At 37.1% G+C, this 27,694-nt stretch overlaps 1 protein-coding gene across 1 annotated transcript in view; it reads left to right on the top strand.

The window, feature by feature from the left end:
• Positions 1-27,694, top strand: part of CBLB (Cbl proto-oncogene B, E3 ubiquitin protein ligase) — a 129,350-nt gene that overhangs the window by 54,087 nt on the left and 47,569 nt on the right. The window contains 4 exon segments of the mRNA XM_009321370.1: positions 11,577-11,723; positions 23,303-23,459; positions 27,640-27,691; position 27,694. The exon segment at position 27,694 is cut by the window's right edge and continues 66 nt beyond it. Of these exon segments, the coding sequence (XP_009319645.1) occupies positions 11,577-11,723; positions 23,303-23,459; positions 27,640-27,691; position 27,694 (357 nt within the window).

Genomic DNA, 27,694 nt, shown 5'->3' with positions numbered 1-27,694 from the left:
AATTACTGATGAAAATATTTCAGCCAGTTCTATTTTTTCTAGTTAATATGAAATCACACACCTTGTTATAAAGAGGAAATCGATTAGACTTTTCCCAAGGTCTGTGCTGTATTCCCAGTTGGTGCCAGATTGTTCCTAATTGCCCTGTTAGATATCTACTGACCTGATCCTCATGGGCTGTAAGTAGGTATAGCATCGAGTAACAATTTGGAACCAAGTATTTGATTTTTGTTTCCTTGCTACTCTGTACAGGTAAAGTTCCTAATGCAACCTGACAGCAATGTATCTGGTTTTAAATGGTTTAGAGGTGCTTCTGATAGGCGAGAAGACAGGAGGCTGATTGCTTCAGGTTATATATGAAAGTGAATAGGGTAGATTTGTATTGTTTACTGCTTTTGGCCAGAGATGGTAACTTTCTTCTTTGAATGACAGTCACTTTACATTCTCTCAGTAAATAAACACAGTGATTATTCCAAGAACCACATACAGTTTCAGTACTTCATATATCTTATTTTGTATATTTCTGTGCCATATACATTTGTGTGATGCTGCTTAGCTATGCGACACACTTTTGTTAACTGAATGTTGCAAACAAGCTGCATCTCAGCACTAAGTAATGTTTAAATCATTTTCAGTGAATGATTTCAGGTGGATTTGATTAAAGTGCATCTGAGGAAATGGGAATTTTTATGGTAGGTTTGATAGGAATTCAATAACTTTAGCTCTAGGAATTACCTGAGACATGGTTTGAAGGCTGATTATTATATTTCGGTGGGTTATTTAGCTCTCACTTGGACTTCCATTTTGGTAAATATCATGTATTTTAGACCACGTGAAAAACAACACTTAGAATGCTTTAATGAGAGTGGCTGCCTACATGGAATCTTATTTCAGGGCTTAGTGTAAAAATTCTTATTTTGACATATTTGAAGGTCTGTAAAAAAATATATTTGTGAAGATGTAGAGTTGGAGAGTTCCTCTACTCATTTAATGATGGTAATTTTAACAGGAAGATATGTGGGATGAAGAGGGTTAGTCTTTGTAAAACAATGAACTCTGCTTTTGATGAGAGGCTCCTACCACTGCCACAGAACAAATACATAGAAGTAATGATGTACAAAAGGCTCAAAAAGTAAAATCCAAGGACTTTAGAAAAAGTTGAGTTCTGGGGCAAAATGTGCAGCTCAGCATTCTCTCTTGACCAAGTCTCAGAAGCAGCTCAGCCAGGAAAATTCCCTTTTGGGCAGTCTCTTAGGAATGTTGGAACAGCTTGTTAACTTGCAATCTTGTTGACTTGTACTCAGTGGAAATCATGTGTGACACAGCAGGTAATAAGCACCTCTGCAGGTTATGACACTTTTAAAATAATCTAAAAAAAATACAGTAGCTTTGATACTTCTCTGCACTCCTAGTGCATGAAAGTGAGTGCTAAGTTATTTTAAAACTTCAGTTCAGATCCCTTATCTGTACTACTGTAATAGTAAAAATACTATTACAATTCTTATGACTCACAAAAAAAAAATTCAATTACAATATTTTAAAATTGAAAAAGTGAGATCTCAAAAGAATTGCCATAAATAAGATTATATGTGTGACCATGGTTGGTCCCCTTTTTATTTGTACATTGTGATAGTCTCCAAATACAGTATGAAATTTTCTTATTCCATGGAACTGTTGCCTGGGTAGGCCTGAATGTACAGGGTAGATGTTCACTTAGGAAGCAACCATAAAATATATATGTTTGTTCCTGATGTTTAATGCATGTCCTTGTAGTTTATTTTTTTTATGCTGTTCAAATTCTTCTCTAAAAGCACTGGCATTTTCTCATGGGCTTTCCTATGCTGCTCTGCATTATCATACCTTTTAATTCAAGTTTCACTGAGTTCGATGTTGCCGTCTATTTCTTTCCATCTCCCTTCTCTAGCTTCTGTCGTCTTTGCCTTTGAATCAAACAGCTTGTCTTCCTTTCTGAGTTCATTGTGGGCTTCACTGAGAGAAATGGAGAAGAATTTTCTTATCCTATCCTCTTTGGTGTTGAAAGCCCACTACTTAAGAATTAGAGGTGTGCCCCACAGCTGCAAGCTAGCTCAGGCTGAGTTGTCTGCGAATGTTTCATATGTAGTTTTAATCAACCATAGGAGCTGAAAATTTTGAACTTTGTTTTGGCCCTCTTGGAGGAGATTTCCCTCAGTTTCATCATTTGGCCAAATCTGTGTAAATTTTCACAAGAGTACATTTATGAGAGGCACATATGATCCAAAGACCGTTTCCTGTTAAGTATCAAAATTGGATTTAGGTACTTGAGAATTATATATATGAAAGAAGACATATATGCATATTAGTTTGCCAAAACTTCTTGATGCCAGCAAAAAGTATTACCAGTCCTACTTTCAGAAATGGCTAGATCGTGTTGCAGATTTTTTCCCCAGTCATTGAGTGTGATGAGAGCAGTAAGCCTGAAAAATTTTAGATTAACTGTTTAACAATCAGAGATTTGTCTACACAAGAAACTACACTGTTGCAGAATTCAATAGGTGTTGCATTTAAAATTAAGTACTTTATATTGCCTATCGCTGAGGATGCTCATTTCTATGGAGTCTCTTTTTAATTTATTTCACTTAAAACATGCTGTTGTTATGTTTTCTAAGGTGAGGTAATAGAGTCTGATAGAAAATTCTGAAAAAACAAGGCTGTAGTACATGTTCTTGACTATTTCTGTGTAAGAAAATCGCTCACCACAACCAAAGAAGTGAAGCGTAATCAATTATTTGCTGCTCAGATAACAGGCAAACCTGCATACTAAGATATTTACTCAGGGTGCTATGTGGCACAGGTGCTTTGTTGGTATTAGCACCTCAGAACCACTGGGTTTCCTGGTGCTGCATAACAGCAAACTAGATGAAGCACAACACAAACTAAACCACTTCCCTTTGCTCATGCTAGATTGCTGTCAAGCATATAAAGCATTTAGTCGCATCAGTACCTCCTTGTGCCATCCTTGGCCTTTGGGCTGCTGCTGTTGGCGTGGCAGGATTTGTGCCAAACTCAGCCTTGTATCCCTTCCAGAGTCACCTGAGTTGCTCCACATACAGATGTGTCCCTTTTTGCTTGCAGCTTTGCTTGGCCTGGCATGGATGCGCTTTATCCATGGCGTGGATAATCTCCAAACCAAGTAATCCTCACAAGAATTATGAGTGATGATTATATGGGGAAACATTAACACCTGTTGATGTTCTAGTACACAGATAGTATGAATTATAGTAGTGACCTCACTTTGCAATGAAATTCAAGATGTTTACTGTCCTAATCAGTGACTAAAAAATTACGACGACGACCACACCTCTGCCTTTAACAGACTGCTTATTTTGGCCAAATGTTCTTTTGAATATTCCTTCCACTTGAAGAAAGCTTTGGAAGATGGTGAAAGCATGCTAATTGCTTCTTCCTTGTTTCATATTAATTCACTCTTGTTTTTAAAAAAGTTTTACATGTTTATGTATTCAGTGACTTAATTCAACTTTCCAAAAATGGGATTTACCCTTGTTCCTGGGGATTTCTGTGACAACTTCAGTTTCGTTTATAGATGCAGATATTTGGCTTTACGCTTAAGTTAGTGTTCAGTTGATGACATTGGATCTCGGTAGACAAAGACATCTACAGGAGGAGGATGGAGGAAGCAGAACAGTGCTAAATAACATGTTGATACTGATGAGTGGAACCATAGTGCAAAAGCAACTAACTGTTAAAAAGTAGCAAATAAAACTAAACAAACCAGTGTCCAGCTCTATTTTTTTATCTCTAAACATATCAGATTAAGTATGTTAAAACAGGTGTTTTGTAAGGATGATATAGTAGCTCTATTAAAAGTTTCAGTAGTAAAATCTGTTAGCTCTTAGTTTATGTTGCTACTTATAATGTCATAGGATTGACTGTCCTTTACGAAGTATTTATACTTGTAAATATTCAGATCAGTTTTATTCAAATTTCTTTCTATGAGTAGCGTTCTCTAGGGGGGGTGGTTGGCTACCTGTGTCCTTTTGTGTAAGTAAATAGAGATAATAACTATTTATGGGGAAAATTATTAGATCTTTAGCTTGTCAACACACCTTTTTTTATTTTTTGACAACTCACATTCTGCTTTATGCAGACTGTATTTCCTTTGTTACTTTAATTCCTGCTAGCACTCTTTGTGTTTTCATTTCATGGATATATTTGTTACCTCATATACCTGAGTACTAGTGAGAAAAGAGATTAAATTGCTTTAGGAGTACCTTGAGATATTAATCTGTGCTGGAGAACTGTCCTTTGGACAGAACTGAAAGTAGTGAAATTTTCAAAACGTGGGCTGTAAAGTCCAGCTGACGAGAGCTATTCATGATTGCTGCTGTACGGAGTGTTTGTTTAGCAAAAACCAAATATAATCCTTGGATAGAACTTTGATTAAGAGAAGTTGGTAGGTGCAATGGCATGCCAGTTCATAAATGAAAGATCAGAGAGAATAGTGAGTAGACAGACTCATCAGTTTGTAGAGAGTCTTAGATTTGGAGAAACCTTGGCCATCTTTCTTCCTTTGTATTTATATTCCATTTTCTTTACTAAGCTATTGTATATTATGTTCCCTCTATTTTTGCATAAATGGGGCAGCAAATACCTACTATAGAAGCAATGACAGCTGATAAGCAGTTTTGAAAGATGGAATGAAATTTTGAATTCTTCAAGCATTGCCTTCTTCCATTTTGATACTCTTCTGGTCTTTAAAATATGAGAATGAAAGGAACCAGACTGCTGGTGGAAGTTGGTGTATCAATGTAAAATGATTTTTAAGCAGAGGAAAAGATGGAGGACAATTCAAGATGACATTGTGATCAGCTTGCTTTGTTTTCCCAAACATCCTTGTCCAAATCTTACTCAAAGTCTGCTATTTTTTCCTTTTGGTATCCATCGTGAATAGAACAGCTGCAATAGACTTGCACAGTACTCCTCATATCTGTCGGAAAGAGGCTGATGGAGAGACATTCAAGGAAGGGTACTGCTTTCCTACTCACGATAAGCTCAACTCCTCCAGGATTCAAGGAAAAGTAGTAGTTCCCTCCAGCTAGTGTCTTACAATTTCATACTTGTTTTTCATGTTTAGCATATGATGAATTTAATTATTGACTGAACCTTGCCATGTTTAAGGCAGTCATTTTTTTTCTGAGCTTACAGATGAGGAATACTAAAGCACAGCAAAATCAAGTTATTTGCCTGTGTTCCTTCCATGAGTCAGCGGCACAAGTAGGAAATAGAGCTCACGCTTATTCTTAGTCCCAGGAATATTTCATCCCAAGAATAGGCCCATATACTTTGGTCCCTGAACAATACCCTGTCCTTATATAGCTTTTAAAAATAATTATTGCACAGATCCAGAGTTGAGCCGGTTGCCAAATATGATGGTAGACAGGTGTTTTTTTTTTTTCTTCTCCTCAGGCACGTTGATAGGAACCTTTGGTTTCCTTTACTTCCTCTGAAATGTTAAGGAGAGCTCCATTGTTAAGACTATCTGACTGTATTCAACACCTGTAGTTTTCTAAAACAGCAGCTTTGGGGTGCTTTTTGTTGTTTGGGTTTTGTTTTTTTTTTTCTTCCTATGTTTACTGTCTGTGAAAGGGGAAGTTCTGGAAGAGGAAGGGGGATAAATGAGTCAGGGTTACACTGGATTATCAAGAGTGAACTGCTAGCAGCGTATATAATTTTTAGTCATGTTACTGTGCCTTCTGAAGATCTTCATAAATTCACGTGTTTCTTCAGAAATTTTTTTTTTTTTGTGTGATTTATCCTGAACTTAGTGCGTTCTTGTCTGGGTCACTTGTCAGTAGTTAATGGCAGAAGTATAAACTGTCAAGGGGCTTTATGGGTAGCTATGACTTTCCTCATGGTGTCAAAATACAAAAAGGAAATAATTTGGAAAGGGCTTTTTTCACAGAATGGAAGCCTGGGGCACAAAATGTAAATGCTGAACTCTCGGAGAGCAGAGTGGAAGAGCTCAGAACATGGGTCTCCACTTCCCTCTTTTGTACCTGAATCACAAGACTCTATTCTGTCTCTTCAAATTAGTAACATGTATGTTGTAGGATCCCTGTGTTTTACTGCAACTTGAGCATATGGATCAGAAATCTGTTTTGAATATAACTAATTATGTGAAATGAGCTCTGTACATATGCTTTGGATTTTGAAGCTTTAATATTTGGGGAGATGAATTTTTAAAATTTAAAATAAACAATTCACCTTATGAAGGCGTTTCAAATTTTCTTTTATCTTGGTTCATAAGCAGTTATGATTTGCAGTTTTGCCAGCTAACAGAGTTGTCTTTGTACAATTATTCTAAATAAGAATTGTAGAGGAATTATCTGTTATTTAGTAATAATCTGGTATACTTTTGTGTCAGATCTGTCTGGAAAATATTCTTAGCTGCCAAACGGATTTTATTCTAGCTCTAAAGATGTTTTTTCTGTGCCAGGGGATTGAGTTCTATACTATGAGCTTGGAGAATTGATGTATTGTTTATTACAGCAGGTTGTCATTTAACAAAGTGTATCTGTGTGGATGCAGAAAGATTAAACACTTACTAGATACAATGAAGAAGGAAGCCCAGCAGTAACCTAATTTTTGGAATGGCATAACTGCAAAGATACACAGTCTGACTTCTTTTCTACACTATGTTGTTTTGTAGAAATATGTATAGTTGTAACATAAAAAAAATTGTTTTTATGGGAGCTAGTAATATACAAGCATGAAAGTAGAAATGACATACCTGTACAGTATGTAAGCAGGTTTATGCATTTTCCGGTTGTTGCATGAGACACAAGTACATCTTGCTAAATTGACTTTGTCTTGGTTATCGTCTGTGAAATCCAGTAATTATGAAGGATCAGGGCAGAGATGTATGCTTTGCTTTGTAGATTTATTTATATGCTGATTCTGCCAAGCGTATTTGTTTGGAGCTCTCCGATTTTGGAGCGCTCTGAGTATTATACTCTCTTCATCTGCATACGCAGGCAGTGAATGCAGGACACAGGCGTTCCTCCCACCTCATCAGTCAGGCCAGTGGCAGAAAGGAAGTGACGCTGCCTAAGTCCCTGTCCAGTTCTGTTTGCTAGACCATATTGCCTTCCAAAAAGTAAAATTAGCTTTCATACAGTGATTACAAAGTTGACACAGCCAAATCTTATCTGTGTTATTGCATGCTGGTCATACTTCTCTTTCCTGTTTAATAGATCCAGGAGGGTAGGTGCTGCTTCAGACCTTCTACTACTAGCTGCCGCTGCTCTGGTTATGGCTGGGATGTTGTAATATTTCCATTATTAAGCCCTGTTTTCAAATCGCATATGACTGGGTATTTGAAAAGCCCTTCAGTTACGAAATCTTTGCAGTGTTCTCTAGCCTGACCCCCCTCCCAGGAGTTGAAGAGAAAATTGATTCAGAATGCAGTCATTTACTGAAAAGTGAACAAACTCACAATTCTTGTTTTCAGGCTTTACTGTCTGTATTTTAGAAAACTTGCTGATGAGCTATAAGTCCAAAAGACAGGTTAATTTTGAAATCAAGAAAATGCATCTTTTGATTAACCAAAAGATGTTTACTGATTCAATAGACCTTTACAAGTTTATACTAAATGAAAATTCAATTTTTAATTTTTATAGCTTAGGTATTCTGGGGTTCGTTCAAACCTTGTTGGTTCTTTAGTAGATCTGTCACGTACAAGCATGTCTGGCAGCAAATAATGGAGTATGACTGAAAAACTGGTACTTCAGAAATCAAGTTCTACAAGGGGTTTGAACTGTATGGCATCAGTGTGAGTTGGCAAAAGAAAGTTAGCAAAAGCTAAGCATGAATCATAGGAAAAACATCAAGTAATAGGTGTTGAGTAGGTTGTAAATAATATGGAAGAGGCCTACACTATGCATTATATAAAATGCAGTTGATGTATCATCATTTAATGTTAAAATATTCTTACATCTTATCACAGTAGCTGTTATACTGTGGAGAATGATCATCTCAGTTCAATTTGGTATAAAGAGGCAGTGTTGTTTGATTTTGATTTCTGAAAGATAATGTTTTTCTCATCAGCATGAAGCCCATTCTCTCTACAGAAATAAAGGAGATGTTTGTGCTCTGTACCAGGCATAACACAGCTGAGGAAAGAAATCCCACCTCTAACCTGCTCCAGGTTGCCAATGAAAGTATATTATAATTTTAAACCCTGAAGGCTGGCTGCTGAGGCATTAAAACCATTGTTTCTCTATAATTTGGATAGCATTTTTTTGAGGTGTAGCTCCAATATGATCCCTTAAGATATCCCTCCCCTGCTAGAATCTAGTGAGTCGAAGGGTCTCTCCAGAGCATGTATCTGCTCAGCTCTTCTGTGCCGCTGGACTGCCAGTACAATTGTCCCCCTGCCACTACAACAGTCTTCACTGTGACCAGGAGAAGAAAAGCCTGTGTTACTGTCAGAAGTGCAGACCGAATTGATAAAGATTGATTTCTTTACAGTCTCGTGGTGGGAATGAGACCTAAAATAGGTGGCTCAGATTGACCAGTTCTGTGGCTTCCATTAGGATTATTCACCAAAATGCCAAAGCTGATGGTTTTAGTTGTTGTTTTTCAAATAAATAGGACTTGAATACCTTGTCTTACACTTATGAATGGAAAATAAGCTGGAAATTTTTTGACACTGCTCCATCTTTATATGGGGGGGAGAAAAAGGAGTCAGCCTAACTTAGAAAATGGAGCTGCACAGACTGCCAAGTGGATAAAGTGGAGTGTGTGCTCCTTGAGATGCCCTGGGAAAGCCCTCCACAAGACAGCAAAAGTACATGTGCTAAAATGGATAGACATTGTCAAAGAGTGAAGTGCACAGGTAGGGAGAATCACTGGCCCACCCTGATGGCATCACCTCTGCATCTTGTATAATTCTTGAAAACCATTTCTGAAATCACTGAGCTTTGTGTCTGGCTCCATAAGTTACTGAGATCTGGTATCACATAAGCATATCTAAGCAAAAACGGTACAATATGTGCTTTACAATTCTAAAGAAATATGAAAAGTTAAGACATGATTTATCATGATTATCTGGTACCAAAGGAGGACTTGATATAATCATCTGGTACAGCAAGAATCAAAATTAAGGAGGAAACACAGCTACCATATATATAAAAATGATCAAGAATTTGCCATTTTCTGCTGTGTGTACATGCTGTGATGTATGTTCAGGCACAGATAAGGTTCTATCTAGTTGGTTTCAAGTTTCAGCTTTGCAGTCAGATAAAAAGAAGGTATCTTAGTTTGATATTAAAACACTTTTTCTTGTTTATACAAATATGAACAAAAATAATTTGACTTTTGTCTTTGCATTAACCAAATTGTGTAACGAAACAGAAGTGTATTGATGCACTTAGTGACTGGTGCTGTTCCAAGAAGGAAGGAACAGGCTTTGTGATTTAGATACAACCATTTGGATGCATGTCTATACTGTGCATTTGCTGTCCAGTTCCTACCAGTTATTGGTTCTGGTCACATACTGTGCAGCTGTACCTAACAGGCAATGCATGTGCATGGACGCATGCGTGCAGACACACACACTCTCTCCCCCCGGGCAAGGAAGTGCCCCCGATGGCACCTGTACATGACTTCATCCCTTAGTTCGCTACAGGGCTCAAGCCTCACGAACCCAAGCAGCTCACTAGGTAAATTTGCACCTGAAAAGAACCCCTGCAGCTCAGTACGTTGCTAATGTGGACAGATATATGGTGTACCAGGCAAGGGAGAGCTCTGTTCAGATTTGCACTGAATCATATTCCCATCTGTTGCAAGTACAGATAGCTTCTTGCTTAATCTTGGGTCTAGGGCAGGCTGAGGAAGCCACATTAAAATAGCTGTTGCTCGCTCTCTGCATCAAGCTTGAGTTCTGAGGGGTAAAATAATAAAGAACACATGTGTGTAATTAAAGTACAAAGGAGATAGGAAGGGGGATAGCAAGGAACAAATCCAGAAAATAAGGAACAGTTGGGCATCATAATTACAGACATCTGATTATACTGCAGGAATTAAAGGACTCTGAAAGAATTAGCCCTGCAACCATTCTGAATCTTGAGGGGAGGGAGAGTGTATTCATCAGGGGTTTGTTTGTTTGTTTTAAATTACTTATGTTTTCAAAATAACTATCATAGTTTTCCTGGTAGCAAAACCTATAGTAAAATCTGCAATACAGCTTCCACAGGAATCTCTGTTGGAAGTTATTCACAAATAATGAATGTACTAAGTTGAGTGTTCTGTTAGGAAGACCCCAGGAAATCTGTTCAACTGTTTTTTTTTGAGATTTTGAGCATTCTGAAAGCTATTTGGTATGCATGTGTAAAAAATCTATCTTAATCTTTTCATGTGGCTAGGCACTTATAAATAAGTTTGAATTTATTTAAAGTACTGTCTATAAGCAGTTATAAATTACATGATTGATAAGCATTTTATTATGTTTTTCATTAAATTGTTTGAGGCACTATTAAGTAGTACCTGAGATCATGAAAGGTGAATGGGCTTGACACAGGACACTTCTAGCTCATTAAAATACATAAGAATACAAATTCTTCAGCAGAAACTGCTCAGTCTCCTGGGTGGTCTCTATTTCATATATCAGGTGGGAAAATAGCCCTTTTTTACTGCAAGGATCACCTAAGGAATCTCCAGAAGGAAGCTCTCATAAATATTGGCTTCACCATTCTTCGCTCCCTCCTCTCCCTGCCATCTCCCACAGATTTTTCCATACAAAAGGATTGTTTGCCTTTAAGGATGCTACGTTCTTTGCGCTATACTAAATGGGATTTCTGTGCCAAAAACTAAATAATTTTTCATTAACTGATACGAGTCTGGAAAGCTTATGGAAGTGAGCTGATAGCAAAGAAGCTTGATCTTTGTTTCTAACATGCTACTGAAAACTGAAAGCAAGTTTAAACTAAAGAGAAGGCATTTAAAAAGAGTATAGGAAGTAGTTGCGGTAAGGGAAAGCTGGAAAGAATAAAAAGAATAAAATTGTCACAGGAAAAAATAGTAAACCTAGTCCTGTACTGTGTTTATATTTCTGGAAACTACACTGAAATAGGTTTGATGTCACATATAAAACTATATTTTGAGGGTTTTGGTGTTTTGTTTTTGGTTTTGGTTTTTTACTGTATTAGCTGTCTAATTAGTATAAATTCCTGCTTCTGCAATGATTAAATGAAATAGAAACGCACAAGCTTAATCTTTATGGGGATCAGAAACTTATCTGGAATATGCAGTTGAGAACTCAAATCTGTTCTGTTACTGAACAAATGATTTTATATTCATGGAGACTTATGATAAATACGCCCTCAGAAGTGCACGGAAACACAAACTACTGATTTGTATTTCTGTGATGTGTTTTCAGTTGAAAGCTCAGTGTTTTTCTTGTGTCACACAGTGATTATTACACAAATATGCAGGATATATGAAATACTGAAAGATTGATTCAATTTATTCAATTTTAAAGATTTGATGTGATTTTTTTTCTCCTATTATGTCTGCAGGAGAAACCTAACAAAGCTGTCCCTGATCTTCAGCCACATGCTAGCAGAAATCAAGGCTATTTTTCCAAATGGCCAATTTCAGGGTGATAACTTTCGTATCACCAAAGCTGATGCTGCAGATTTCTGGAGAAAATTCTTTGGAGATAAGTAAGTACTAACATTTTGCAAAATCCTTAAATCTTTCTAATCATAAGCATGAAAAAGCATGATATTTTCAAAAATCCAAATAATGGTTCGAAGTATGTGGGTGGGCATTTTAAAAGTAACTTCTTGTCCAAGTCTTTTTAAATTGGCTGAAATTGTTAAATTCATTATTACCAATTTTTTTTTTTTAAATGTAATTCGCTCGAAGGATGAATAAAAATGTATGGGCAGTTCTGTCAAGGGCACTTACAGTCAATCATAAATTAGACTACATTGCCTGAAGTTTATTGGTTCCATTCTAGGGTGAAGATTGTACATTGTTTTCATAATGTACATGGCAAATCATGTCCCTTCATATTTTATATATATATTCTACAAATGATGACTCTGAAGTCTGAATTAGGAACTTGATGTTGGTCTCATGGACAGTATGTTTCCTTATCCGATCTTTAACTTTCTAACTACTACAGTATTTAGTGGTTTTTAAGTAATTGAAATAATGTTTTTATCCCTTATAATCGAAACTTTTTTTTTCCTACAACTGTACTGCCTATAATGTAGTCACAGGGGACTAACATTTTCTTTTGTTCAAGTCCTGTTACAGAAAAAGATAGAATAACTGGAGATATGTCGGAAGGTTCAATCAAAAGCAGGTTTTGGAGAAACTTACTGTTCAAGAATGGGTCATGAAATGAATGCTAAGTGTGACTTGTAGATATGTAATTAAATCCTTATAGCAAATGCAATATTGAAAATGTAGAAGTAGACAGGTGGAGGGTTGTTTCTGGGAAACAATTTCATTTATGATACAGATATAGGCTAACAGAAGATGCATAGCTTCATCACCTTCTCATATGGAATGTTTATTAGTGTAACAGTGACATAAGAGGGAGGAGACGATGTTTGTATATTTTACAATATAATGGAGCAGTCATTATGGTCATCAAATCCGATATCTTGCATAATGCAGGCCATAGGAAGTCACAGAACAATTCCTGCAACAATCTGTTATGTTTTCTGAGTGAGAGCAGCTCATTAAAATAAGTCTTTCATTCTTTATTTAGAATACCAGCATAGTAGGTTGGCACTTATGCAAATTAATTTTGTTCAGTGTGAATTTACAACACTTTCACTTCCTTTTTTTTTTGCTAGTCTAAACATACCTACTGCTAGCTTCCAGCTTTCTGGTTTCATTATAGTGTTACCTGGTAACTTCAGTCTTCTAACAAATTTCTTTACTATGTAGATAATGTTAGAGTGTGATCAAGTTGCTCTATCAGTCTTCTTTTTGTTAGAGGAAAGGAGTCTGACCATGTTTTGTGTTACCCATTTTAATGCAAAGATGGTCTTCAAAATACCTACAAAAGTTCAGATTAAGTTATCTGAAGGATTAATTTACATGACATGTAGGGATCTCTATCAGATGAAGCTTTTAAAAACCATGTCAGTCAAAAAAAGAGAAACAGGAGCTTTGAAAAAAATGACTCATGATCATCTTCATTCAGTGTTTCTGTTTTCTCTTCCTCTCTTTCTCCCCTTTGCTTAGCAACTCTCAGAATTTAAATCTCGTGGTCCTTCTCTTCTCCTGTTGAGCTCTGTCCTTGAATGACCTTTACCAGCTGTCTTGATCGCAAATTGCATTTCTGTCATTGGGATTTACAGATCTCGTCTTCTGCAAGCTGCTCTTTGTTTCTGTCATTTCATCTTAACCAGTTTCATCAACTTCCCTATTCACTATCATGTTCCTCTTTGTATTTCTCTACTAACTTGTACTTTCTGTGTGAGATTCAAGTGCTTCCCTTCAAGTTTCCTTCCGATGGTCCTGCCAGTTTCCTTTGGGAGATGATACAATAGATAGGTACTTGAGGTGTCAGACAGTAGGAAACTGTAACATATTAATACGTTTTTATCAGAACAAGGTTGGTAAGAAGAATTTTTCAACTGCCTCGGTCCCTCTGAACAACTCAGCTCTACCCTTGTCTTTCTCTTCTTCACACTTGACTCTTCTCTTTCCTGACTCATCCCCCAAAGCACTTCTTTCTGATCCTTTTCAGGGCCCCAGAGCTCTTGCCATGCCTTTTTTATGCTTTGGTTCTTTCCTGCTTATGTAAACGTCTTCATAAAATGCAACTTTAAATCTGTACTCTCAGTACCAACCCTCTGACCTCCTCCCCTCCCCTCATATGTACTTTGATAGTTTTGGTTTTGGTTTTTTGGGGGGTGGGGTAGGATGTGGTTAAAGCATCCATGCACCAAAAATGCCTAGGAATCAAGGCAGTTTTGGGACGTCCAGTTAATTACATATGTGACCTTGGTCATCTAGTACAGCCCGGAAGTTTTTTTGAGTTCCGTCTTGTCAGGTGCTTTACTTTCAGACTAGGTAAATAACCAGTTATTCATGTTCCCAGCTCTTTTCTAACAAACTGAAGCTGGTTTAGTTACCTGTCTTGTAAGCGGTGAACAGTTGATCTGTGCTTGGCAGCCTTGCCATTATCTCAGGTTTAGTCAATTGTGCTTAAGTAACTGTAAAACATGTAACAGCATGTATGTCAAATAAACAGATGAGAAAAAGGTTTATTTGGCATTACGTTTAATCTCTTTGTTAAACAAAAAGCCTGAAGCTTTTTTTTAAACAATAATTATTTTCTAATCCATTTAGAAATCTATGGCAGGTATGCCTGTGAGCCACATCTTTTACAGTGGGCCTGTTATGACAAATTAATTTGCAAATATGCTAGTATCACTTCCCTAGAATCAGAGCCTACATAAAGATTTTGGGTGTTGCAAACAACTGATAAAATCTGTTTCTAACCTGACCGCCTAAAGATAGGCCCCTAGGACTATCAGAAACCTCCAGGTCTGGCTAGGTATGCAGTGCAATGAAGGAGCACAGGGAGGGACTATATTGTATGTTCCCTGGCTGCATCTCTATTTTACAGGGCAAGCCTGGACTCCTCACTTGTTTGCAAAAAGCAGCCCTTACTTTGAGGTCACTAAGTAATGCTGCTCAAGATTAGAGCATAAATAAAAAGTAAGTTGTGCTGGATCTTGGCTTCCGATGGGTAAACTGTAGCACAAGAAATAATTCTGATCCATTGTTTGATCTGATTGGAAGGAGGGAATTTGAACTATTAGATTAATTTATGATTTTTTTCAGCATAATATTATCATAAAAATAATCTTCCTGTTTCTAAACGTAATGAATTGGAAACTTTTATGTAATCCATTTTCTGTCTTGGTTTCCTTCTGAAATGTTGTCATTTTTTTCTTTTTTAATTTGAAATATTCTAAATAGCAAGAAGGAGGTCAATAGCCATTTATGTTTCTAAGTTGACTCTGGCTTTCAATTTTTGAAAATGCAACCTACACTTCTGTTTACAGAAAGCAATATATTATAATTTGCTGAGGAATAAAATTCAAAAGATACAATTTCCAAGAGTCCAGTCTGTAGTTAAAAAAAAAAAAATCTATATCTGATTTCTTTCACTGCTCTTCCCCAATGAATGGGGAACTTCTAATTTTGTTGGTTACATTTGTCTGTCTGAACACTTGCTGCAAAATTGTGCAGCTGTAACTAAGTTTATTCATCCTGTTATTAATAAGTATCATAGGATGCAGTCATTCTTTTTGTGTTTAAAGCTAGTCTGGTGTACGTTCTCATGACTTCAAACTCATTAGCAAAAGAAATGGCTAGGCTAACTATTTCAAGTCTCTGATGATCACACATCTTTGAATTTCTGTAGGAAAAACAGCAGTAGAACTCAGCAAGCAATTTGAATGGCTTCATCAGAGCAATGTGCTGAGATAACTTCACACATTCTTGGCCTTCAGATACCTCCTCAACTTTTACATTCCTGGTACACCTCTACAAAGCTTCTAGATAACGTCAGTAGCTAGAGAAGATTGGATGGGAGAGAATGCTATGGTGCTTGTGAGAGCAGCAGATATGTTGATAATGGAAATCATCAGCTCTCACATAGGCAGAGAGTGCAAAAGGAGTAAATAAGCAGAGCCTTTACAATTGTGAGGTTTTCCGGTATCGCATGTTTCAGAGGAGAAGGGGAAACCTTGGAAGTGATACGATGTTTGGAAAGGATCGGGACAGACTAATGTGGGGTTTAGGAATGTATAGGGAGGGTTGATAAATCAAGGTGGGAGATAATGAGATTTTGATTATCTGGGTGGAAGAAGAATGTGGACAATAGCAGTATGACGAAGGAAGAAATGGAAGGAATTGATTTCTCTGCAAGGGCAAAGTAGAATATGTATCCAAATTAGGGGGTAGGTGAGGAGGTCAGCAGTATCAAATAGAAGGCCCAGGATGGTTTTGGTGTATTGACTTTGTCAAGGAAGCTGACAGAGAAAAGCTATCGGAGGTGAGGGAATAGAGAGAATTTTGGATTTGCTTTGTGAAAAGAAAAATCGGTAACAAGCGAGGACTTTCCAAAGGCTGAATGACTGGAGTAGGCTGAGAATGGAGCTCTTTGGCATATTCACAGGCTATGAGGAGGAAGAGAGCCTCTTAAAGAAAATAAAGGAGCTGGCTGAAAAAGAACTAAGGGCTAAATTGACACAAGCTTTACACCGTGGTCAAGATTTTAGGTTAAGATCTATACCAAGGAAGAGCTTGGTAGTGTCAAAAGCAGGAAAGTGGTGAAATTGAGAAGGTGTGATTTTTGAATTCGTACTGATTACTAGAATACAATTATTAGAGCAAGTCGTTTTAGTGGAGTGAATCTTCACCCATGGTTTACCATTATAGTTGCACTGAAGCAAATGGTGGTTAAATGTACAGCTAAACAGTAATGTTAAATGGAACTGTGAAATTGTAAGGCATGTAATCAGCAGTTACATTTGTTTACAGATGCTTTAGTAACCCCCAGTGGGTTGTAAATATGCATATAAAACATAATCTGATAGCTTCTTCATTATCCGCATTTTATCACTGTATAGTGCTTGATGTTAATTTCCCCTGGTTCCTCGCTCATTTTAATAGCACCTTACATCTTTTACTAGTTTTCTGTTCTGAGCAAAAATGTGCAAAATACCACCGGGAACAATCCTGAACTGAGAAAGAGTGGGCGAGATGACCTACAGGTCTTTCCAGCCTCTGAATTTGAAAGCTACAGTGAAGTCATGCAGGGCTTTGTAACTATTGAAATTTGTGATTTGTGGCTGTCTTCGTGTTGCAGAATGAATGAGCAGTGAAATGTCAATGTTCTTAGATTTTCAATTCTCCATAGTTCTGCCATTTATTTTAACTTTCAAGGTTTTACTCTTCATTGTGAAACATTAAAAAATTGAAAGCATTTCTGTTATTGTTGTCAGATAAATTGATTTCCCCCCACCTTTTAGTTTCTGAAGAAATAGAAATTCTTTCACTGCTAGGGTCAAACACATTACTATTTTAATGCTCTGATATTTTTTTCCCCCAGCTGAGGGCTGAAATGTACTTATTTTTTATTGGAATTTAGGAAAAAATGTGGCTATTGATTTCTCAGTAGCAGTTAAACAGGGTATTTCAGATTGATACTCTAAATTTTGAGTAGTTGTGGTTCTGCTGCGGTCAGTGCTTTTTGGCTCAGGATAGAACAGACATGGCCTCCGTGGCTTGGGTTCAGAGAAGCAGCAGTAAAACAGACAGACCACAATGCACGACTTAACTTGAAAACATTTAGCTGTCAGAAAGTGAGACCTCAGATAAGCTAGGTTTTAACACCTTGTTGATCCCCTTAATTTATTACTTGATTTCCTGTTCTTGCTGCTGATAGTGCCCAAGAGCCCTACTGTTGCCTGAACACTGTAAAAATATGGACTGAAGAGGTGGTCCTGGCCCAGAGATCTTCAAGTCTGAGTATGAACTGACGTGTAAAGGGAAGCCAAAGATAAAGAGAGATGAAAGAGGAAGAGGCAGTGATCCGAGTGCCATAGCCTTCATCACCATCAAGACAGGTGTTTTGGCAACAGGAACTTTTAAAGAGAAGGAAGTAAACGGGGAGTGGGGCTTTTAGAGGATGGTTCCTCCCTCGGCTGATCAGCAGCACGGGAAATAGGCTTATCGGTACCCTTGTTTAAAAACTTGAGCTGGAGGCAGAAGGTACCATTCCCTGGGTGCTAGTGAGACATAAATCTCGCTAGATCTTTCTCGTACAAATGCGAAATAAACAAGTTTGAGCAAGAAGATAGATAATATTATAGAGAAGAACCAGTCAGTGGAAAGTTGCAAGATATGATTAAAAACCAGCAAAGGACAATGGTCTTCACAGCTATTCTGGGAGGCTAAGAATAAGGTAAAATTGCATGTACAAAGGATAGAGAAAAGAAAGTTGTAATAGTTGGCGCACAAGATTGTGAGACAGGAGAACAGATTCTCAATGGACAGGCAGGAGAGGCAGTATTTTAAGTATAACAGGACATGCAAAAGCATGGGTGTGCTTTGGATTTGTGGCTAGAGATCAGAGCTGGAAATACATAGATAAGTGTATCCCTTCAGGGACACTACAGGAAATGCAGACTTCCTGTGTCCCTTAAGGAAGTATTGACTTGCTCTCTCTCTCCAGCAATGTCCAGTTATGTGGCTTTGGAAATGGATATTTTTGGTGGTATATTTTCCCCATTTCATAAGGCTCATTTTCTCTCTTTTACCTTCTCTTTTCTCGTGTTAGATTAATCTATATTTGTTCTGCATGATGTCACTATTTAACGATTGTACTGGCACGATATGGCAGAATTCCTTTTTTCCCTTTAGGACTGAACTTCTCAAGCCTTCTGTGTGTCAATTGTTTGCTCTGTAGTTCAGAAGCAATGAAAACATGTGGGCTCTCACTTAAAACTGAAGCAGCAGTCTTAAGAAAATGCTCTGTTCAGTGATGATAAACCAAACTCCACATTGCTCACTGCACACTTGCAAAGAATGTTGTTTCTATCTGGGTCAGTATTTGCTTGAATATTTTTGAGTTTGTTCTGGATACAGTAATGCCCTTTTCATGTTATGTTTTCTAGCAACATTTGAGAGAGTCTCTTGCAGACAAAAATGTTCACTGTAAGTGTAAGTTACACAGGTACGTGTTTACCTTCCTAGACGTAACTTGTGGTCTGCTCTGGTTCAAATGGGAGCAGTGTCACTTGACATTCCAGAATAGCTGCATCTCTGCAGTTCTACTGAACTGCTGTACTCTGCACGCTCAGAAAATATTTGCTTCCTCTCCAGGTTTATTTTAATGTCTTTTGCTTTTTAATAATGCAGCAACATTCGGGGAGCTTAAGAAAGTCCTATGTACACGTGATCAGGGCAGGAGGGAAGGGAGGACCTAAATTCCTCTGCTAAATTGCTTGAAAATTACATGCTGGACACTAATCCTTCTCCTTCAGGCATATGGAAGTTGTGTGGGTGGTGTTTAAAACACTGTATTTGAGATTATAGAGTGACACTTCCCTTTGAGTGTCAATAATAGTAAATAGATACCATCCTAAATAAAAGCATTTTTAAAAAGCTTATACTTTGATCAGAACATTTTTTAATTCATCGTTCTTCAAATACGCTTACTAATTTTACTATTGCAGAAGAAATGTGGAGACGTAGTGTCATTTTGAGAGGCTTGGGGGAGAAATGGCTTATTTTAGGGTTTTTGACAGGACTCTTAAATAAGAAGACAACCCCAAGGTAAATGCCAAGATCCAGATAGTTTTGTTGATTTGAGAGAGAGAAGATGTGCGCAGAAAGCCTCTTCAGGAAAAATTACTCAGGATCATTTGTTTTGTGTTTTCTTTCCTTAAATTGATATGGGCTTGCTTCTACTCTAATGATGAGGAAAGGCAGTACAAAGACACTCTATGGATGAATTGTTTCCTAAAAGTTTGGCAGATAGAGATCAGGTTTTCCTTGTAAAAGGTCCTCCATAACCTTTTTCTGCTGTACAAGGTGTGCATTTCAGCTTCCTTCATATTTTTGTTTCCTTCTAAAATTATGTCTCTGAAGATTTTGAACTAATTGAAGTCGTAATAAAGTAACACGTAGCACAATAACAGTCTGTACATGTAATGTAGTCAGATATTTTTGTATTACTTCAGTGTCCTGTTTTTTTCCCCAAATTATATTATCAAAAGAGAAACTGTTACCAAAGCCCTGGGTGTATCTGTTCATAGTGTGTGCATGTGTAGTAAGGCTCTTAACTTTGGGCATCAAACATTTGAGGGAAGTACAGTCACTATGTAGTACCGTCCTCTCACGTGAGATACTCCCCAGAGCATCGTCTCAGCTGGAGTCATGTGCGCTCTACTGCAAGGGGTGGCTTACGTAACTACGATTAAATACATGAAATACTGAGGCACTGCACTTCCTCAACCTAATTCTATAGAGAACTGATGTTACCGGGACGTCAAATCACATCTTTCTGATGAGCTGTATCAGAGCTGACTAACTCACCTCCTCTTAGACAAGTGTCCACAGGTCAGCCTAATAGCATGAGGCATGTGCAGAATACCTGCCAGCCTCTAGTGCAGGGCATCATTAGGGCATGATGCAACAGATATTACAAGGGCAAAGATCATTGAAAATATTTATAGGAGATACCTTCTATGGTTCAGGAGCTGAATGCTGCAGGCAGTATTTCATTACAAACAGGATCCTATTTTTTCTTTCTATAAAGGCAACATTTTTTTTTTCTGTTTAAAAAAAGAATATATATCTATATTTAAACAACAATCTAAGTATGCTATTAACTAGGACAGTCCCAATCTCAACCTTGGTTTGATTGGTCCTGTTCCCTGCCACCTCCCCGAACAATTAAAACAACTCTTTAGATTTGAATAATGAAAAGGTGCCTTCAAAGGCTGTATATCCTCTAAAACACAAGAAAGCAACAGCAGTGAAATGTCAATTCAAACAGAAACTTAACTTGCTATCCGTCTACGAAAACTTCTTTCACCTCCTCATCACTGTGGGAAGCATTCTGCGTGACCCCCTCCTAGATCTCTGCCAGAGGAGGGTGTGCCTGGAAGATCACCAGATTTCAATGCTGTAGGTGCAGGAGGAGAAAGGATGTTGCAGAATCCTTCACCTTGTGAAGACTTGGTAACACCCTCCTTTTGAGTGAGTGTGTGCTGTCTGCAAGGTCTCAAAAGAGCACAGCAATTTGTATATATAAACTGGAGAGAGACACCGGGGGAGAAATGATTCCTGGCTGGTGCTGTTTCAAAGTATTTAGGAATGGTAGCTGTACAAAAGTAGCTGCTGAGAAATAGGAGCTAGCGTATTTCAACAATGAGTTCTCAGCTTTATTTAACAAAGCAGAAGATAAAAGTCCTATTGCACAAAGCTACAGAAAAAAAATCTGCTGAATTTAGTGACTTTTAAATTGGGGCCACCACTTTTTCTGACACTTGTTCTTGCAGAAGTCCCACAAAATAACTTTAGATGTTATTTCATTAGCTAATCACTCATTTCCCAACATCTGGGAAAACATCTTAGCCAAAGTACTAGCCAACAGAGCTCTAAAAACATATCCTCCTGAAGACTTTTGGTTGTTTTCTCGGTTGTTCTTGAGGTTTTGGGGGTGCAGGGTGTTAGTGCATAGATAGCGAAAGATCCTATTTATTAATCACATCTAATGAACATGTTTTCATCAAATTGTCTCAGGTGAGGCATGAAGAAGCAGTTCTTAAGGTGTAGTATGGCTATAATAATTCCTGACAGATTCTCTGTTGGTCTTTATTTAAGGGTTATTGTCTTAACCCTTAAAAAAAAAAACAAAAAAAACACCCCAAACAACCCCCACCCCCCAAAAAAACCCCAGCAAAACAAAAACTTTTCTAATCCCATTTCAGCGTGATCCCAGTGCTGTAACTATTTAGGGTGGTTCACAAAGAGAATCAGAAAACATTTCACAGCCATGGTTACAGGAACTAAATAAGCAGTAGGCACTTGAACTAAGACAACTTTAACACCACAAAAGCACTGACATTTTCCAACTTTGTTCTCTGAACTCAGTGCAACATTTCATTCTCTCTTTACCATAATCAAAATTTGATGTGCATTCTTTCTTAAATGGCATCTGATGTGGTATCTCTCTTCAGCTCTTTGTGGTTTCCTGTTTTTCGTACACAGATGAAAGTATCTGCTGAGATCTATTTAAATCTATTAAATTTATCATTTATGACATTCTCAATACAAGCCTCCAAGTAATGAGTAGATTTATTTGCACTTACAAATGTAGTGAATGCCTGATGCGGTAGAACTACAGGAGCATGTCTGTAGTGTTGTACTTCAAATTACTACTTATTTTAATTCAGGTTAACTGTATAATATTTATTATGCAGGACCAACTTAATACAGTCAGTCTTCCCCCCCCTGCCCCCCTGTACTGTACTACCAAGTAATATACATTTCCGCATAAGGAAATAGTCACAAAAACTGGAATAAAATATTTTGGCTCTTATAAAAATAAGGCAGTGTGAACTAATAAAAATTGCAAGAAATATTGATGAGTTTGTGAGGCCTGTGTCTTTTGTCATTTTAGCAGTTATTAACAAAATATTACTATGAATGTGTGAGATCTTGTTAACTCCTGAAAATAGTTATGTATTGGTTAATATTTATATGTTGGCTATGTTTTGGTTATTTAAAATGTTTTTAAAATATCATATAATCTGCTCTCAATGTGAGGCAGAACTTTTTTAAGAGAAGGTGTTAAGGCTTTGCAAAATTTGGATTTGATCCTGGTGACACGAGAAGAAGAATTGTTATTATTGAACAATTTCTCATAGTTTTGAGACTGATAAAGTAGAGCACTTTCAAGTGATCAGCCTCATGTCAGATTCCAAATACAAGCACTTGATTGGCAAAATAACTAATCTGCATTATCTCTGACTGTGCAAATACAAACTGAATTTGACAGAACATGGCTTTGTATTAGAGACAATAATTTTAATTTTGTTCTATTCTGATTTCCCACCTTTTCCCACATTCACTACTGTCTGAAAATGCTCCCCATCCTGCAAGAATGTGTGAAGGTGAAGATCTGAGAAGATGTGTCTTCTAATATTCATGTAACTGTCATGGGCTATGACAGGCCTTGGACCAGTATTGGTGGTATCTGGTTGATTGCTACCATGTTACTTGACCAGTGTTTATGAGCTTTAGCTGTAAAAAATGTCATCACAGTAGATACTAAATTGATGCTTATCATTCTGAGAAGAGAGGCTGTGAAGAAAGAGGTTCTTTACCAAGCACAGAGCTGGTCCTTTACATTATCTTTGAGAGGGTGTGAGGTTGGTTGCTACACCTACTTGGTAGGATGTTTCAGTTTCTGCAGTGTTCTTTTTGTTGTCCTCCTAAGGAAGCTTGAATATTTATCGTTGTAAAATAAATGACACTTTGACTGTGTTTAAAGGAAGGTAAACCATTCTTTTGTTTGCTTAGGTTGCTTTCAGAAAACTTGATTTTTTTCTTTTTTTTTTTTTTTTCTGTAGAGAAACCAAATTAATGTTCTGCTTCTTTAAAATTCCAGTTCTGATGTCTAGATAAGGTATCAAATCTTAAATATGTGGCTTTATTAAATTTATTATTTCCACCCCTCTCACAGAACTATAGTGCCATGGAAAGTGTTCAGGCAGTGCCTTCATGAAGTTCATCAGATAAGCTCTGGTTTGGAAGCAATGGCTCTTAAATCTACTATTGACTTGACCTGCAATGACTACATTTCAATTTTTGAATTTGATATCTTCACTAGATTATTTCAGGTAAGATTTGAAAATTTTAGATACTTGTATGAATTTGAGAAGCTTAGTGCCCTGAGACAAGTACCGATGGGTCAAGGAAGCAGATTTTTTTAAAAAACTGAAATAACTGGAACACTAGAATTCAAAAATAAATTGTGCATTTTTTTTAGTCCTTCAGAGATGTTTGGGGCATCAACACCTACATCTGAAAAACTGAAAACATCCAGCAACACCTGCTTCATTTCTGCACATATTTAGTATGATTACAAAATCGTTTGCTTTTTACAATCTTTTAAAAAAATCCTTAAAATCTTCTTACAAAATCGTTTGCTGCTTACTTATTTTTCACTATTCTTAAATGCATTCCTAGGAATGTAGACCTTCAGGTACTTATCTGAGTTTTACTTGTGTTTTCATTGTGCTTTTGTATTTATATATACTTATATGAAGTGTTTCTAAAAACACATAAGGAAAGTTGCATGTGACTTTTCTTTTTAGGTGAAATATAGGCCTCACTCTTTTCTTTATGAACATATTTTTGCCATTAATGCTCTGCTGTGTATTTACAATAAGGGACTGTCTTTGGGAATAGCATTAATTGTATTATTGTTAATAGGTAATATTTATCTGAAATAAGCTTGTATGTATGTTACGTGCCTCTGTTAACCTTGTGTCCCTTCTACAGAACATACTTGAATTATTTTAGTCAATATAGAAGGCTGTGCTGGTTTGCAACCATATCAGATGTATTGATTCTGAATTTGTCCCTTTGGATATTTCGTTTGTATATAGGAATCTCTGAGGTATACAACCATTTATTTGATCATTTACTTTCTTTACCTCATACAGTGATAAACTGGTGCACAGCTTCAATTTGTGCCAGGGGAGGTTTAGATTGGATATTAGGAAAAAATTCTTCACTGAAAGGATTATCAAGAACTCAGGGACATGGTTTAGCGGGGGACTTGGCAGTGTTAGGTTAACGGTTGGACTTGACAATCTTAAAGGTGTTTTCCAGCTTAAATGATTCTATGAATCTATGATTATTCTTTAGCCTGTTGGAGATACATTCAAAATACCAATGTTACGTCAAAGCCTGGGCCATATGTTTGTTCTGTCTTCCATGTTATTCTGTGATAATCTCTGTTTAGCTTTGTTGGTTTTGCTGTTAAGGGAAAGGGTGCCATTAAGAAGTTGATATTAAGATTTGGCAGGAGATGATTAATGGTTTTAGTTTACAGAGTTTTGATTTTGATCATCTCTTCTCCATTCTGAGTCAAAACTGTATCAAAGTTGAAAATGTTATGGTGTAAGTAATCTCTCTGTTTAATTTAACCACAAACATCGGTCACTTATTAAAACACGGGTTATGGAGGTTTGAACAAAACTTTGGGGGTTCTCTTTGATGAAATAATAAACTAGAGAATACAGATCATTATACTTTATGCTGCTTTAGCAAACCCCCCCTAAGCTTTGCCCTTTGTGTGGAGCTTGATATGATCAAGCATTCCCGTCTGAACGTTGCTGCCTTGGGATCAGTTTCTACTCTGTCAAAGTTTCTCCCTTTTATTCAGCATTTGGCAAACTAATATGGTGTTCAGGTTAGTAATCAAGCCCAAATCTTGATCTCAGACTTGACTGCAAAATGTCTGAGGTCCATTGGCTGCAACATACATCACTATGAAATGCATTTATTCAAGGTTCCTTTCTCTAGGTGTTTTTTTTTTTCCCTAAGCATTCTGCTTATGAATAATAACAGGGTTTGGGTTTTGTTTTGTTTTTTTGTTTTAATCTGTACATCAAATATAAAATTAAATGAGAAGTCAGTGATCTGAGAAGTAAGTTTGTTCTGACCCTATGAGGGGTTCTGTAGATTGCATTAAACTTCAGGACAGCAGCCTCAAATGAGATTTGTTTTCCTTATTCTGAAAGCCAATGAATATCTGTTTGCATTAGTTTCTTTGTGAGGCCATTGCTGGTTTAATTCATGATGGTGCCTTGTGCTAGAAAAAGGGGATCAGCAGTACTGATACATGTAAGGAGAGAAGACTGGTTAGGATTAACTTTTAATTTAACAAAGAAGCAGAGAGAGAATTTTTGCCAGATTACCAACTGGTGCAATAGCTGTGTAACTGTTGAAGTGAACTTGCACTGAACTTGGTCTGAGAACCTCTCCCAGAGGTTACATTTTACTTCTCTAGTTTTTAAACAGCTTCTGTAACTATGTGTGCATACACCCACGGAGAGAAAATCCCAATTGTTTAACTAATCAAAATTCTGTTTTGCCAACTGTGGGTTGTGTTACGGAAGAGCTATGTTTATAAGGGTGCGTATTCACAGAAGAAAGCAAGATGACTTTTTATGGAGTTCCTGTAGAAGTGAAGTTGCTCCCCCTGCCTCCCCACTGCATGCGTGCACAGCTTTAAGTGCTGTGTTCTCTGATCAGAGATAAAATTAGCACAGCAGAATATGTAGATGCTTTGAAGGAAAGGAACTTCATTCTGTCACTGTTAACATGTTCAGTTAAGTTGTCCTTTTATGCAAAAATATTTCCATAGAAGAGAAAGTGTACAAATCTTTTCCCATTTAACATTTCTGCTTTTGTAATACTCTGTGTGCACAAGGCAAGCTATGAGTTCTTGCCCTTTGATTTTTCAGTCGTACTGTCACATCATTTTCTAGGTATAGCAGTAGTGTGATACTCTGTAGAGTCCAAGCATTTGAGGAAGGTACTGTCTACTGTCAACTTAGAAGCTTGAAGGTCGTGATTAACCATGGAATTTGCACGCTACTTGAATTTATTTTATAATGTACTGTAGCAGGCCTTTGTATTACCACGGTCCAACAAAACATCAAAGTACTGAGTGTTTGATCATCCTTTTTGATTTACATGCGTGCACTTGAGTAACACAACAGGAGAAGGAACGTTGTGTTTCTGTGAAGTGTCAATGTGGTGAAAGGGGAAGTCAACTCCCTTTTTTCTCTAGTTAGGGCAACTAAAATTTTTCATGTGATGAAGCCTTCCAGCATCCATCTTTGGTGAGGGTGCAGAGAGGACCTGGCAAGATGCAGTGTTGCAACTAGGATTGTGATTTTTTTTTTTTTTCTCTGTACAAAAGAAAGTTTGTACAAATTTGAAGACTTGAGGTTTCTTATGGCCTCTGTGCTGAAACCTTACTGTTCTATTTCATGTGTCTGATTTGAAGAGGTATTAATTTTAAAAGAAAACAGGTGTTTGTGTTTAAGTAGTGGTTAGGGTTTGCCTGGGAAATGTATCATAATCTCAAGCAGAACTGTTAGGAAACTCTGCTCAGGTGTGTCACACAGGCATTTCACCTCTGCCTTACTAGCCCTTAGAAGTCTTTTTAAGGGGAATTTGCAGTGCACACAAGAACACAAGCCTCTTCTCTTGTGTTGCTTAACTTCACCTCCCTTGATCTTTTGACAAATACATTAAAAAAAAAAAAATCTCCAAACCATTCAGAGGCAGTTTCTTGTCTCTCCAAATGCTGGCGATGAACACTTAATATATTTGTATTAATCCACTACTTAAAAATCATCCTTCATTTACAGTAAAGGACTGTTCTGTATTCTTTGAAGTGATAGCATATCAGGCGTGTTTCACTGAGTTTTCTGAAGCATTTGCTATTCAGGTCAGCAAAGACTGTGATGAAGTGCTGTCAATATTTGTTTTGTTTTCTGGCTGCAATACCACTATGGTAACTGAAGAAATCAAGAAGTAGAAAATAAGAAAAGGAATGACAGCTCGAATTAGTGGCTTTATTAGGCTTCATTTGTTAGTGTTACTTATAATTAGCATTGAAAGTGCCTCAGGACCTCTCAAGAATAGGCTTAATTGTGTTTTATTTTAACCATTGTGAAGCCATACTCTCCAGATTCTAACTAAACATGATGTTTAATATTTTATGTAGCGAGAAATAGGAGATCCCTTAAATTCAAGGTCTTCAAAATCTTTATCCAAAAGTTTACACTTGATGTTCCTGGAATAATTCTTTTGAAGGAACCCTTGTAGCAAAGCTGGGTATGTAGGAGAACAGTGTTCTATACTATTTAGACCTTAACCAAAAGTGTGTATTTTTCAGCTGAAGCTACAACACTGTAGGTCTCTCTGACAAATTGACTTGAGTTTTATTAGAAATATGTAACTACCTGGCTGCATCTGTTTATCTTCTTTTTTTAGCCGTGGGGTTCAATCTTAAGGAATTGGAACTTCTTAGCTGTGACGCATCCTGGAT

The sequence above is a fragment of the Pygoscelis adeliae genome, unplaced genomic scaffold (assembly GCF_000699105.1).
Source record: "Pygoscelis adeliae isolate BGI_AS28 unplaced genomic scaffold, ASM69910v1 Scaffold363, whole genome shotgun sequence".
NCBI classification, from domain to species: Eukaryota; Metazoa; Chordata; class Aves; order Sphenisciformes; family Spheniscidae; genus Pygoscelis; species Pygoscelis adeliae.
Note: the sequence above shows the minus strand (reverse complement) of the source record. Positions and strands in the feature narration are given on the sequence as shown.